General features: G+C 49.5%; 1 protein-coding gene across 3 annotated transcripts in view; it reads left to right on the top strand.

The window, feature by feature from the left end:
- HIP1 (huntingtin interacting protein 1) overlaps positions 1-13,370 on the top strand; it is a 200,863-nt gene that overhangs the window by 73,358 nt on the left and 114,135 nt on the right. Inside the window, exon 1 of one of the 3 annotated variants that reach the window (XM_064375673.1) lies at positions 478-787. The exons of the other annotated variants lie outside the window; for them this stretch is intronic. Within the exon in view, the coding sequence (XP_064231743.1) occupies positions 734-787 (54 nt within the window). The 5' untranslated portion in view covers positions 478-733. Of the gene's footprint in view, positions 1-477; positions 788-13,370 lie in introns of those variants that run through there. 3 annotated transcript variants of the gene reach the window in all.

The raw sequence follows: 13,370 nt of genomic DNA, 5'->3' as shown, positions 1-13,370 counted from the left end.
ATAGTGGGTACCCAATAAAATGCTTTCTCAGCAAGATCCGCTAAGGGGAAAACCATGAGTTTTTGATGCAATCCCTTCCGCTCCCCTCCTCTTCCTTCCCCTCCACTTCCCTCCCCTCCCTTTTTTCTGGAGTCTCACTCTGTCACCTAGGCTGGAATGCAGTGGAGCAATCTCAGCTCACTGCAACCTTTGCCTCCCAGGCTCAAGCAATTCTCCTGCCTCACTCAGCCTCCCGAGTAGCTGGGATTACAGGCATGCACCACCATATCTAGCTAATTTTTGTATTTTTTTGTAGAGACGGGATTCCACCAGGTTGGCCAGGCTGATCTTGAACTCCTGACCTCGTGATCCACCCACCTCAGCCTCCCAGAGTGCTGGGATTACAGGCGTGAGCCACTATTCCCGGCTCTGCTAACCTTTTTAATGACAGTAATTGCCATAAAGCATTGTGAATTTTAAAGATGAGGATGCATGTCCGGCAATGGGCATTCCCTCCCCTCACAGAGCTGGGAAGGAGCTGGAAGAAGGGGAGTGTTATAGGCACCAGCATGGAGGACACCAGGGCACCCAGGGAGTCCAAGGCCAAGCATTTTTGCAGGTTTCAGGATTTGGGGGAAAGACATTTGCAAGATTGCCCTGGTTTGCCACAACGCTTTCAACCCTGTGACTGGCCAGAAGTAGAACGAGACAAAATGACCCAAAGCAGCGTGTGAGGACATGTCGATACCGCTTGATGTGTTTCCACCAGGCAAATGACTGGCGAGCCACTGGAATTTCACTGTACTTGGTATGGCTCTGGCCCTTTTCACCTTCACATAGTCCTGCCTTAGTTTGCTTTCTTCCTGGGGTGTGTGTGTGTGTTTTAGATGGCGTCTCACTCTGTTACCCAGGCTGGAGTTCAGTGGTACAATCACAGCTCACTGCAGCCTCAACCTCCCCAGGCTCAGATGATACTCCCACCTTGGCCTCCTAAGTAGCTGGGACTACAGGTGTGCACCACCACACTCAGCTGATTTTTTAAAAATCTTTTGTAGAGATGGGATTTTGCCACAGGCTAGTCTGGAACTCCTGGGCTCAAGTGATCCTCCTACCTCAGCTTCCCAAAGTGTTGGGATTACAGGCGTGAGCCACGGCGCCCAGCCTCCTGCTGTTTTAACAGCCCTTTTCCTGCCTCTTTTCCTCCCTTGGCCCCCACTGCACACAGGCCAATACCCAAACCCAGTGACCCCTGTGCTTCCTTTCCCGCCTGAAAAATTTAGCTGCTGGGAGGACATTCCAACCCTTATCTCAATTCTGGCAGCTCTTCAAGTGGCCTCACACAAACTAGTCCTGAAACTGGGCGGATTTGTTCTCCACCCTCCAGAATTCCTTCAAAAAATGAGGAAGAGGCCAGGCGGGGGGATCGCCTCAGGTCAGTAATTCAAGACCAGCCTGGCCAACATGGTGAAACCCCATCTCTGCTAAAAATACAAAAACTGGCTGGGCATGGTGGCGTGTACCTGTAATCCCAGGTACTAGGGAGGCTGAGGCAGGAGAATTGCTTGAACCTGGGAGGCGAAGGCTGCAGTGAGCTGAGATCACAACACTGCACTCCAGCCTGTGCGACAGAGCAAGATTCTGTTAAAAAAAAAAAAAATGAGGAAGAGGCTAGTAAGCCATCAAGTAAATCCTTTTGGAGTGTCTTGGGATGAAGAGTTTGTTTTTGAAATGTTTCTCTGTTGGTATTTTTAGATCAACCACTTTCTTTTTAACTACTGCATAGTATTCCTTAGTATGAAAGCACCGAGTTTTCTTTTTCTTCATTTAAATGTGTGTGTGTGTGTGTGTGTGTGTGTGTGTGTGTGTATGTGTGTATTCAGATTCTAGATGCAGGGGGTATACGTGCAGTTTTGTTGCATGGATATATTGTGTGATGCTAAGATTTGGGTGATGCTAAGATTTGGGCTTCAAATGGTCCCGTCACCTATATAATACTAAATATTAACAGGTAATTTTTCAGCCTTTCTCCCTCTCCTTCCCTCCTGCCTTTTGGAGTCTCCAGGGTCTATTCTTCCCAGCATTATGTCCGTGTACTCAATGCTTAGCACCCACTTAGAAGGGAGAACATGCAATATTTGATTTTCTGTTTCTTTCTTTCTTTCTTTTGAGACAGAGTTTTTGCTCTTGTTGCCCACGCTGGAGTGCAATGGTGTGAGCTCAGCTCACTGCAACCTCTGCCTTCCGGGTTCAAGTGATTCTCATGCCTCAGCCTCCCGAGTAGCTGGGATTACAGGCATGTGACACAATGCCCAGCTAGTTTTTATATTATTAATAGAGGTGGGGTTTCTCCATGTTGGTCAGGCTGGTCTCCAACTCCTGACCTCAAGTGATCTGCCAGCCTCAGCCTCCCAAACTGCTGGGATTACAGGTGTGAGCCGCTGTGGCCGGCCTGGTTTTCTGTTTCTTTTCTGTTGAATACATGTAGGAAAATGGCCTCCAGCTGCATCCATGTTGCTGCAAAGGCTGTGATTTTGTTCTTTTTAGGGCTGCATAGTATTCCATGGTGTCTATGCACCGCATTTTCTTTCTGCACTCTACCATTCATGAGCACCTGGCTTAATTCCATGTATTTGCTATTGTAAACAGTGCTGCAGTAAACATACATGTGCATCTGTCTTTTTGGTTGAATGATTTATTTTCCTTTGGGTCCTAGTGATGGGACTGCCGGGTCAACTTTCTACTGTTGCTGGAACATGCAAGTCGTTTTTGCTTTTCCCTAGGGAACAGTGCTTCAGGGAATGTCCTTGAATGTGGCTCACGGTGAACTTGTGGGATCATTTGTCTAGGATAGATTCCCAGGGGTCAGACTGTGTACGTATTTGAAATTTATCAGACCCTGCCACATAGTCCTATTCAAAGACCGCACCACTGCAGGGCAAGTGTCTTCCTTTACGGTTTCATCATTGTATAGCTTGCTTAAGAAAGTCTTCTCAGTACTAAAGTTGTAAACAGATTTTTCTTTCTTTTCTAAGTTTATGGTTTTGCTTTGTACATTTGGCTCCGGACACAAACTGGGATGTTTTTCTCCCAGAGCGAGAACTTTTTCTCACTTTTCGGTACCACCTCAATAGCCTGCCCTTTCCCTTCTAATTTGGAATGCCACCTTTATTATAAACTAAATTCCGATAAACATACTTGGTCTATTTCCCTAATCCATGGGCTTCTCCTGCTATGTGTTTTGGTGTGTATATGTTTGTGCTTTTTAAAAAAAAATTGGGATAGGCTGGTGCAGTGACTCATGCCTGTAATCCCAGCACTTTGGGAAGCTGAGGCGGACGGATCATGAGGTCAGGAGATCGAGACTATCCTGGCCAACATAGTGAAACCCAGTCTCTACCAAAAATACAAAACTTAGCTGGGTGTGGTGGCGTGTGCCTATGGTCCCAGCTGCTTGGGAAGCTGAGGCAGGGGAATCGCTTGAACCCAGGAAGCAGAGGTTGCAGTGAGCCGAGACTGCACCACTGCACTCCAGCCTGGTAACAGAGCAAGACTCCATCTAAAAAAAAAAAAAAAGAAAAGAAAAGAAAGGGAGGGTAAAATATATATAACGTAAAGTTTGCCATTGTTACCATTTTTTTTTCTTTCTGTGACAGGGTCTCGCTCTGTCACCAGGCTGGAGTGCAGTGGCGCAGTCATGGCTCACTGCAGCCTTTACTTCCCAGGCTCCAGCAATCTTCCTGCCTCAGCTTCCTCAGTAGCTGGGACCATAGGCCCATGACACCCCGCCCAGCTAACTTTTGTATTTTTGGTAGACAGGGTTTCACCATGTTGCGCAGACTTGAATTCCTGAGCTCAAGTGATTCACCCACCTTGGCCTCTCAAAGTGCTGGGATTACAAATGTGAGCCCCTGCACCCAGACTGTAACCATTTTTAAGTATACAATTCAGTGGCATTAGTTACATCTATAATGCTGTATAACAATCACCACTATTTCCAAAATATTTCATCACCCCCAACAGAAAATCTTACTCACCAATAATCTATGCTATTTAAGCTATGTATATATTATAATAATCTAAGCTATGTTACCCAGGCTGGCCTGGAACTCCTGGGTTCAACTTTCTGTTGCCATGACTTCGCTTATTCTAGATCTTCATATAAGTGGATTCATACAATATTTATTCCTTTGTGTCTGGCTCATTTCCCTCCTTTCCTTCCTTCCTTCCTTCCTTCCTTCCTTCCTCCCTCCCTCCTTCCCTCCTTTCCTTCTTCCTTCCTTCCTTTCCTTCCTTCTTACCATCTTTCTCTTTCTTTTCTTTCTGTCGCCTGCCTTCCTTCCTTCCTTCCTTCCTTTTGAGACAGAGCCTCACTCTGTTACCCAGGCTGGAGTACAATGGCACGACCTCGGCTCACTGCAACCTCCACTTCCTGGGTTAAGCAATTCTCCTGCCTCAGCCTCCCAAGTAGTTGGGATTACGGGCATGCATCACGACGCCTGGCTAATTTTTTTTTGTTGTTGTTGTTTTTGTATTTTTACTAGAGATGGTGTTTCACCATGTTGGTCAGGCTGGTCTCGAACTCCTGACCTCAGGTGATCCACCTGCCTCGGCCTCCCACAGTGCTGGGATTACGGGCATGAGCCCCTGCACCTGGCCATGTTCTGTTTCTTAGAGGACCCCTTGGCTTCCCTGTATCTCATTGGTGCTCTGGAAGTGCTGTGGCACTCCTGCTGCAGAGCATGGTGAGGCATGCGACCTGGTTGCAAGTGCCTTTGCTAAAGCCAGAGGTACCCACCAGTTTTCGAGACTGCAGAGATTGTGTATGCCCAGCACTCAGAATAGGGCCTGGCACGGTGAAGTCATTTCTTGCATGCATTCACTCACACATTCAACAAGTACTGACTGAGCATCTGCTCCATGCCAGGCACGCTCGGGAGGTAGGGACGCAGCCAAGAATGGTAAAGACAAAGGCCCCAGGGCCCCAGCGATCACTCAGTGGCCCAAGAACAGGTCCCAGGAGTCCTAACTCCCTTCCCATGCTTTTTTTTTTTGAGATGGAGTCTCATTCTGTCACCCAGGCTAGAGTGCAGTGGTATGATTTTGGCTCACTGCAACCTCCACCCCCCAGATTCATGTGATTCTCTTGCCTCAGCCTCCTAAGTAGCTGGGATTACAGGCACCCACCACAATGCTTGACTAAGTTTTGTATTTTTAGTAGAGACGGGGTTTCACCATGTTGACCAGGCTGGTCTCGAACTCCTGACCTCAGGTGATCCACCTGCCTCGGCCTCCCAAAGTGCTGGGATTACAGGTGTGAGGCCTCAACCTCCTATGCTAAAGTGATCCTCATGCCTCAGCCTCCTGATTAGCTGGGACTACAGGTATGCAGCATCATAAACACCTGCTAATTTTCCTATGTTTTGTAGAGATGGGGTCTCACTCTGTTGCCCAGGCTGATCTCGAACTCCTGGCCTTAAGAAATCCTTCCACCTCAGCCTCCCAAAGTGCTGGGACTACAGGTGTAAACCATCATGCCTAGCCTTTGCCTATTTTATTGATAGACACACTGAGGCCCACAGAGAGTAAGATGCCTCAGATTACAGAAAGAGTGTGTGTCTGAGGCTTAACGTGTGTGATATCTGACAGTTGTGGACACATTTTATCAAGTGCTTCCTTGCCAGTGAGATTCCCAGAGCAGATCCCCAGCCTGGGGAGGAATAGGAATTCCTCTGCTTAATGAGATCAAATGTGTTGGTTTTTTTTTTCCCCCAAACCTTTATTACCCAAATCACATATCCTAATGAATGCAGCTGACATATATATGTTATTTACCAGGGTTTTCAGAGACACCCTCGCCAACACACCCACATATACCATTTCGCCAAATATCTGGGCACCCCATGGCCCAATCATGTTGACACGTGTAATTAACTGTCACACTCAGCCAACCTCAGGAGCACCTCCTGTGAGCTTTGCTGAGAGCGTCTGTTTGCATTAGCCTTTTACAACCCTATAGAGTGGGTATTACCCTGTTCACAGGGGGAGAAACTAAGCTTTAGCATTCACATCTAAAGAGATATGAAGCCTCTTCCATACCCATCCTTGGTAGGAGTTCGACTGTGAATATGACTTTCTATTTTACTTCTTCCCCACTTCAGACTTTCTGTGGCTCTGATCTTCACATTGTATCCTATTCTAATATAGTTTTTTTTTTTTTTTTTTTTGAGACGGAGTTTCACTCTTGTTACCCAGGCTGGAGTGCAACGGCACGATCTCGGCTCACCGCAACCTCCGCCTCCTGGGTTCAGGCAATTCTGCCTTAGCCTCCTGAGTAGCTGGGATTACAGGCACGCGCCACCATGCCCAGCTAATTTTTTGTATTTTTAGTAGAGACGGGGTTTCACCATGTTGACCAGGATGGTCTCGATCTCTTGACCTCGTGATCCACCCGTCTCGGCCTCCCAAAGTGCTGGGATTACAGGCGTGAGCCACCGTGCCCGGCCCTAATATAGTATTATAAATGATTCTTTTCATTAACAGCAATAATGAACATGTGGCTGGGCATGGCGGCTCATGCTTATAATCCGAGCACTTTGGGAGGCCAAGGTGGGAAGATTGCCTGAGCCCAGGAGTTCAAGACCAGCCCAAGCAACAAAAACCACACTCCATTTCTACAAAAAATTTAAAAATTAGCCAGGAGCAGTGGCATGCACCTGTAGTCCTAGCTACTCAGGAGGCTGAGGTAAGAGGTTCGTTTGAGCCCAGGAATTGGAGGCTACAGTGAGTTTTAATCACACCACTGAACTCCAGATGACAGAGCAACCCCCATCTCTAACAAAATGAAAAAGTAAACCTAAAACAATTTTAAAAATTAATATACATATAATGCTTTTTTTTTTTTTTTTATTTTTTTGAGACAGAGTCTTGCTCTGTCACCCAGGCTGGAGTGCAGAGGCACAATCTCAGCTCGCCGCAACCTCTGCCTCCTGGGTTCAAGTGATTCTCCTGCCTCAGCCTCCTGAGTAGCTGGGATTACAGGTACGTGCCACCGTGCCCAGTTAATTTTTGTATTTTTCATAAAGATGGGGTTTCACCATGTTGGCCAGCTGATCTTGAACTCCCGACCTCAGGTGATCCACCTGCCTCAGCCACCCAAAGTGCTAGGATTACAGGCATAAGCCACTGCACCAGGCTCATATAGTGCTTTAATAAAAATAATCTCTAACCTTAATGTAACAGTAGGTATGCCAGGCAATTTTCTAAGTACTTCCATAATATTAACTTAGCCTCAAAACAACCTAAGAGGTAGTTATGATTAGTCTTGTTTTTTGTTTTGTTTTGTTTTGTTTTTGTTTTTTGAGACAGAGTCTTGATTTTGTCTCCCAGGCTGGAGTACAATGACACGATCTTGGCTCACTGCAACCTCCACCTCCCAGGTTCAAGTGATTCTCCTGCCTCAGCCTCCCAAGTAGCTGGGATTACAGGCACCTGCTACTACGCCCAGCTATTTTTTTTGTATTTTTAGTAGAGGGGGAGTTTTGCCATGTTGGCCAGGCTGGTCTCGAGCTCCTGACCTCGTGATCCACCCACCTTGGCTTCCCAGAGTGTTGGGATTACAAGCATGAGCCACCACACCTGACCAATTAGCCATGTGTTATAGACAGAGAAACTGAAGCACAGAGAGGCTGACTGACTTGCCCAAGGCCACACGTAGAATAAGTGCTGCAAGCCGGGTGCGGTGGCTCATGCCTGTAATCCCAGCACTTTGGGAGGCCGAGGCGGGTGGATCACGAGGTCAAGAGATCGAGACCATCCTGGTCAACATGGTGAAACCCCGTCTCTACTAAAAATACAAAAAATTAGCTGGGCATGGTGGCGCGTGCCTGTAATCCCAGCTACTCAGGAGGCTGAGGCAGGAGAATTGCCTGAACCCAGGAGGCAGAGGTTGCGGTGAGCCGAGATCGCGCCATTGCACTCCAGCCTGGGTAACAAGAGCGAAACTCCGTCTCAAAAAAAAAAAAAGATTAAGTGTTGCAGCCAGGGTTCCTGCCCAGGGCCTCCTCCGAATTTGACAGTGACCCACCCGAAGCTACACAGCGGGGAATTGCTGGAGACAGGAAGGACTTGAACTTGGGATTCTGATATAAGAGCCACTCTGATTCAGCATCCCTACTCTGGCTTTAGAATCCCGGGTTGTTTTTACAGCGTGGAGGGTCCTTGAAGACCCTCTCACCCTCCCCTGTCTTCATTCAGGCTGAGTCCCCCCAGTGCCCCTCTCTCCACCTATGTGGGCAGCTGTCTTGCTAAATGGCTTTAGTTGCAGAGCTCAGGTCATGGCTCTCAAAAAAAAAAATGTGTGGGATGAGTAAGCACCTAAAAATAACCCAGGATCAATTTTGTGTGTGTGTGTGTTTGGTGGGGAGAGGGCTGTGTTTTCCTTTCTCTTCCCTCTTCTCCCTCCCTCTGCCCCCAAGGCCAGTAAATTGCTGCTGGCTGACAGCCAGGCCAAGCTGGCTTCCTGTAAGCCGTGATAACATGGAATTAGCCCAACTGCCATCCTCCCCAGGGCGGGGACGCCAGCTCTGAACCACTACAGGCGACACTGAGCTGGTACTTCCTACCCTCAGCCTGGTCCATGCTTCTGGGACACATCTTTGCTTTGGAGATAACTGGGCAGAGCCGGGCGCGGTGGCTCACGCCTGTAATCCCAGCATTTTGAGAGCGGGTGAGCGGATCATTTGAGGCCAGGAGTTCGAGACCAGCCTGGCCAACATGGCGAAACTCCATCTCTACTAAAAACACAAAAATTATATGGGCGTAGTGGCAGGTGCCTGTAATCCCAGCTACTTGGGAGGCTGAGACAGGAGACTCACTTGAACTGAGGAGGTGGAGGTTGCAGTGAGCCAAGATTTCGTCACTGCACTCCAGCCTGGGTGACAGAGGGAGACTCCGTCTCAAAAAAAAAAAAAAAAAAGAGAAAGATAATTGGGCAGAGACACATCCCTGTACTTGTCCTCCAGTGCAGAAGTGGTAGGAAAACCTCTCCCAGTACAAGGCTGGCAGCTCCTGAACTGGGCCGTTAAGGGAGCTCCAAATTACCACTTACAGGGAGGAGCCGGCGGGCAGGGGCAGAGAGCTCTGGCAGGCTGGGCCACCCCTGAGGCAAGGTTTCCAGGCTGTTTGCTGACTCAGGGACTTGGCTAAGTGGCTCCTGTCTGTCCTGGTGCCTCTAATAGGCCCTCTGACCCCTGCCAGCCACCCGCAGCTGCCTGGAGAGGCTTTAGAAAACCAGCAGATCTTTGCTGCCCAGAACCCACCAGCTAGTGGTGGCATTGTAAGACCAAGCCAAGTGTTTTCCTTAGGCGGGTCTATCTTGCAGAATGGTTAGGTTCTGAGGGTGCACTAGCCATCTGCATATAGCTCAGCCATGCTTGAAGTCACCCTTTTCCCTGTGAAGTTAAATCTGTGGAAAGGGACCATGGTCACCTGTGTTTAATATGAGGGGAACAGCCGTGTCAGGAGGGAAAGGAGATCTATTAATATCAGGGGCAAAGCGTCCAGAGGTCTCCGCCTATGCTGAACCTTTGACCGAAGGATGGAAAATTCCAGGTGGGAGCTTGGAAATTCCCCGTGTAGGAGAAGCAGTGAGGGAAGTACCACACTTCCTCATCTTCCGCACCCCTCAGCTTCAGCCAAGACCAGGGCGGGGGTTCCTGAGTCCTGGCTGCGGTTGTTCGGTTGTTCATAGTCTTGGCTGTACATCACAGCCTCCTGAGGGAAGTTTAAAGTTCTGATGCCCAGGTGGATCCCAGACCTGTTACATCAGAATCCCTGGGGCGGGGCTCAGGCTTCCCAGGTGACCGGAGTGTGCAGCTGGGGTGGAGAACGGCAGCCGGCAGTAACACCCTCTGTTTTTCTCCACCGTCTGTCTGGCTCCTTTATTTCTGATCTCTCAGATTCAGAGGTAGGCACGGCCGTGCATACCGGGTGTTTGGAAAATGGTGTTCAATGTCATTGCCGCTACTACTGCTAATAGTAATTTAGGTTCACTCGAAGGGCCAGGAGCATTGGAAAAGTGCTTTGCTAGGATTTCATTTAAAAATGTTCCTAGCCTGGACAACACGATAAGACCCCATCTCTAAGAAAAATTTAAAAAATTAGCCAGGCATGGTGGCATGCACCTGTAGTCCCAGCGAGACCAGGTCTCACTATGTTGCCTGGGCTGGTGTCGAACTCCTGAGCACAAGCGATCCTCCCGTCTTGGCCTCCCAAAGTGCTAGGATTACAGGCATGAGTCACGGAGCCCGACCCTGTTCCTCTTAATGGCCCCACTGCCTCCCAGTCCTAGGGTCTGCTCTCTGGGCAGGCTGTCTCTGTGCCACCTTCCTTCCCACAGCACGTCTCATCTCTCCTTGTCCCCTTCTTGAAGCCATGACCGTATTGCAGGCTTTGGACTCCCTGGCTCACCTCTGCAACCCCTGACTTTCTGCAGCCTAGGGGAGTCTATCTTGCAGAATGGTTAGGTTCTGGGGGTGCACTAGGCATCTACATATAGCTCAGCCACGCTTGAAGTCACCCTTTCCCCGTGATGTCAAATCTGTGGGAAGGAACCATGGACACCTGTGTTTAATATGGGGGGAACAGCCATGTCAGGAGGGAAAACAGATCTATTAATATCAGGGGCAAAGAGTTCGGAGGTCTGCACTGAATCTACAGAGGGAGGAACCATAGGAGCCACCCTTTGAGACTTGATGCTCCTCCATGACCCTGCCCAGTCACTCCAACCAGCCCCAGCTACTGCAATCAGCCCCAGCTACTCCAACCAGCCCCAGCTACTGCAATCAGCCCCAGCTACTCCAACCAGCCCCAGCTACTCCAACCAGCCCCAGCTACTGCAATCAGCCCCAGCTACTCCAACCAGCCCCAGCCACTGCAATCAGCCCCAGCTACTCCAACCAGCCCCAGCCACTGCAATCAGCCCCAGCTACTCCAACCAGCCCCAGCTACTCCAACCAGCCCCAGCTACTGTAATCAGCCCCAGCTACTCCAACCAGCCACAGCTACTCCAACCAGCCACAGCTACTGCAATCAGCCCCGCTACTCCAACCAGCCCCAGCTACTCCAATCAGCCCCAGCTACTCCAACCAGCCCCAGCTACTCCAATCAGCCCCAGCTACTCCAACCAACCCCAACTACTACAACCATGTTGGCCAGGCTGATCTTGAGCTCCTGACCTCAGGTGATCTGCCTGCCTCGGCCTCCCAAGGTGCCGGGATTACAGGTGTGAGTCATTGCATCCAGCCGTGTTCATGCACAGTTTTATTGGTACCAGAGCAAGAGGGGTACTCAGAACTTCTAGGCCCTCCCTCTTAGGAGGCCCTGGCCCTTTCCTAACCAGGAGGGTCCACTTCCAGGCACCTTAGGTAGACCCCGTAGTATCTGCCCCTGTCTCCGGTCTGACACTGGTCCTAGAGGGGCTGATGACTGCAGAGCACTGGCCTTTCCTGGCTCTAAGCGGTGCCACAGGCCTTACCTCATTTCTCATTTATGCTGCAGCTCTCAGGGCTCCCCAGGGGTAGTTCCAACATCCCCAGCTGGTGCCCAGAGAGTGCCATGGGGCAGACAGATCCTAGCTGATGGCCTCACTCCTAAAAGGCTGACAGATGGTCAGTCAAAAGTGACCTCAGCCCTTGCTGTGCCTAGTGGACCCCTGGGGCAACGGGGCCATGAGTATGGACGGGGGGAAGCAAAGAACATGCAGGCAGATGACTGGTAGTGGTTACTCCCTGCGAGACCCTGGGCAGGTCAATAACGTCGCTCCATCTGTGTCCACAGTGGTGAGGGCTGCTGGGAGCATCAGAGAGGACAGCATAGGCAGAACACTGGCGATGCCCCTGGCACTTTGCAGGTGAGTGCCTTGCACTTGTAGACCCTGTGGTCAGCAAAGCACTGCACAGCTGCTCATTAGATTTAGTGACTTTGGCTGGGCGTGCTGGCTCACACTCATAATCCCAGCACTTTGGGAGGCCGAGGCAGGCAGATCACCTGAGGTCAGGAGTTCGACACCAGCCTGGCCAACATGGTGAAACCCAGTCTCTACTAAAAATACAAAAAAGAAAAAAAAATAGCTGGGTGTTATGGAGGGCACCTGTAATCCCAGCTACTCAGGAGGCTGAGTCAGGAGAATCACTTGAACCCCTGAGGAAGAGGTTGCAGTGAGCCAAGATCATGCCATTGCAGCAGAGCAAGACTCGGTCTCAAAAAAAAAAAAAAAAAAAAGAATTCATTTTAGATTCAGGGGGTATATGTGCAGGTGTGTTACATGGGCACATCGTGTGATGCTGCGGTTTGGGATTCTGATGACCCCGTCATCCAGGTAGTGAGCACAGTACCCAACAGGTAGTTTTCCACCCTTGCCTCCCTCCTGCCTTTTGGAGTCCCCAGTGTCTGTGGTTCCCATCTTTATGCTCATTTGCACCCAATGTTGAGCTCCCACTTATAAGTGAGAACATGCAATATTCGGTTTTCTGTTTCTGTGTTAATTCATTTAGGATAATAGCCACCAGCTGCGTCTATACTGCTGCAAAAAACATGATTTCATTCTTTTTTATGGCTGCATAGTATTCCTTGGTGTATATATCCCACCTTTTCTTTCTCTAACCCACTGTTGATGGGCAGCTGGGTTGATTCCATGTATTTACTATTGCGAATAGTGCTTTGACGAACATATGAGTGCAGGTGTCTTTTTGGTAGAATGATCTATTTTCCTTTGGGTAGATACCAGTAATGGGATTGCCAGGTCAAATGATAGTGCTATTTTTAGTTATAAAAGAAACAATCCAGGCTGGGTGCAGGTAATCCCAGCACTTTGGGAGGCCAAAGCAGGTGGATCACCTGAGGTCAGGAGTTCGAGACCAGCCTGGTCAATGTGGTGAAACCCCATCTCTACTAAAAATACAAAACTTCGCCAGGCATGGTGGTGGGTTCCTATAATCCCAGCTACTTGGGAGGTTGATGCAGGAGAATTGCTTGAACCCAGGAGTTGGAGGTTGCAGTGAGCCTAGATTGCACCATTGCACTCCAGCCTGGGGAGCAAGAGTGAAACATCATCTCAAAAAAAAAAGTAGGCCAGGCGCAGTGGCTCCCGCCTGTAATCCTAACACTTTGGGAGGCCGAGGTGGGTGGATCATCAGGTCAAAAGATCAAGACCATCCTGGCCAACATGGCGAAACCCCATCCTCTACTAAAAAAATAGAAAAATTAGCTGGGCGTGGTGGTGCGCACCTGTAGTCCCAGCTACTCAGGAGGCTAAGGCAGGAGAATCGTTTGAACCCTGAAGGCAGAGGTCGCAGTAAGCTGAGGTCGCGCCATTGCACCCCAGCCTGGTGACA

The sequence above is a fragment of the Aotus nancymaae genome, unplaced genomic scaffold, assembly GCF_030222135.1.
Source record: "Aotus nancymaae isolate 86718 unplaced genomic scaffold, 86718_ANA_hifiasm-v0.15.2.pri h1tg000012l, whole genome shotgun sequence".
NCBI classification, from domain to species: domain Eukaryota; kingdom Metazoa; phylum Chordata; class Mammalia; order Primates; family Aotidae; genus Aotus; species Aotus nancymaae.
This window is presented reverse-complemented; position numbering and strand designations above follow the sequence as displayed.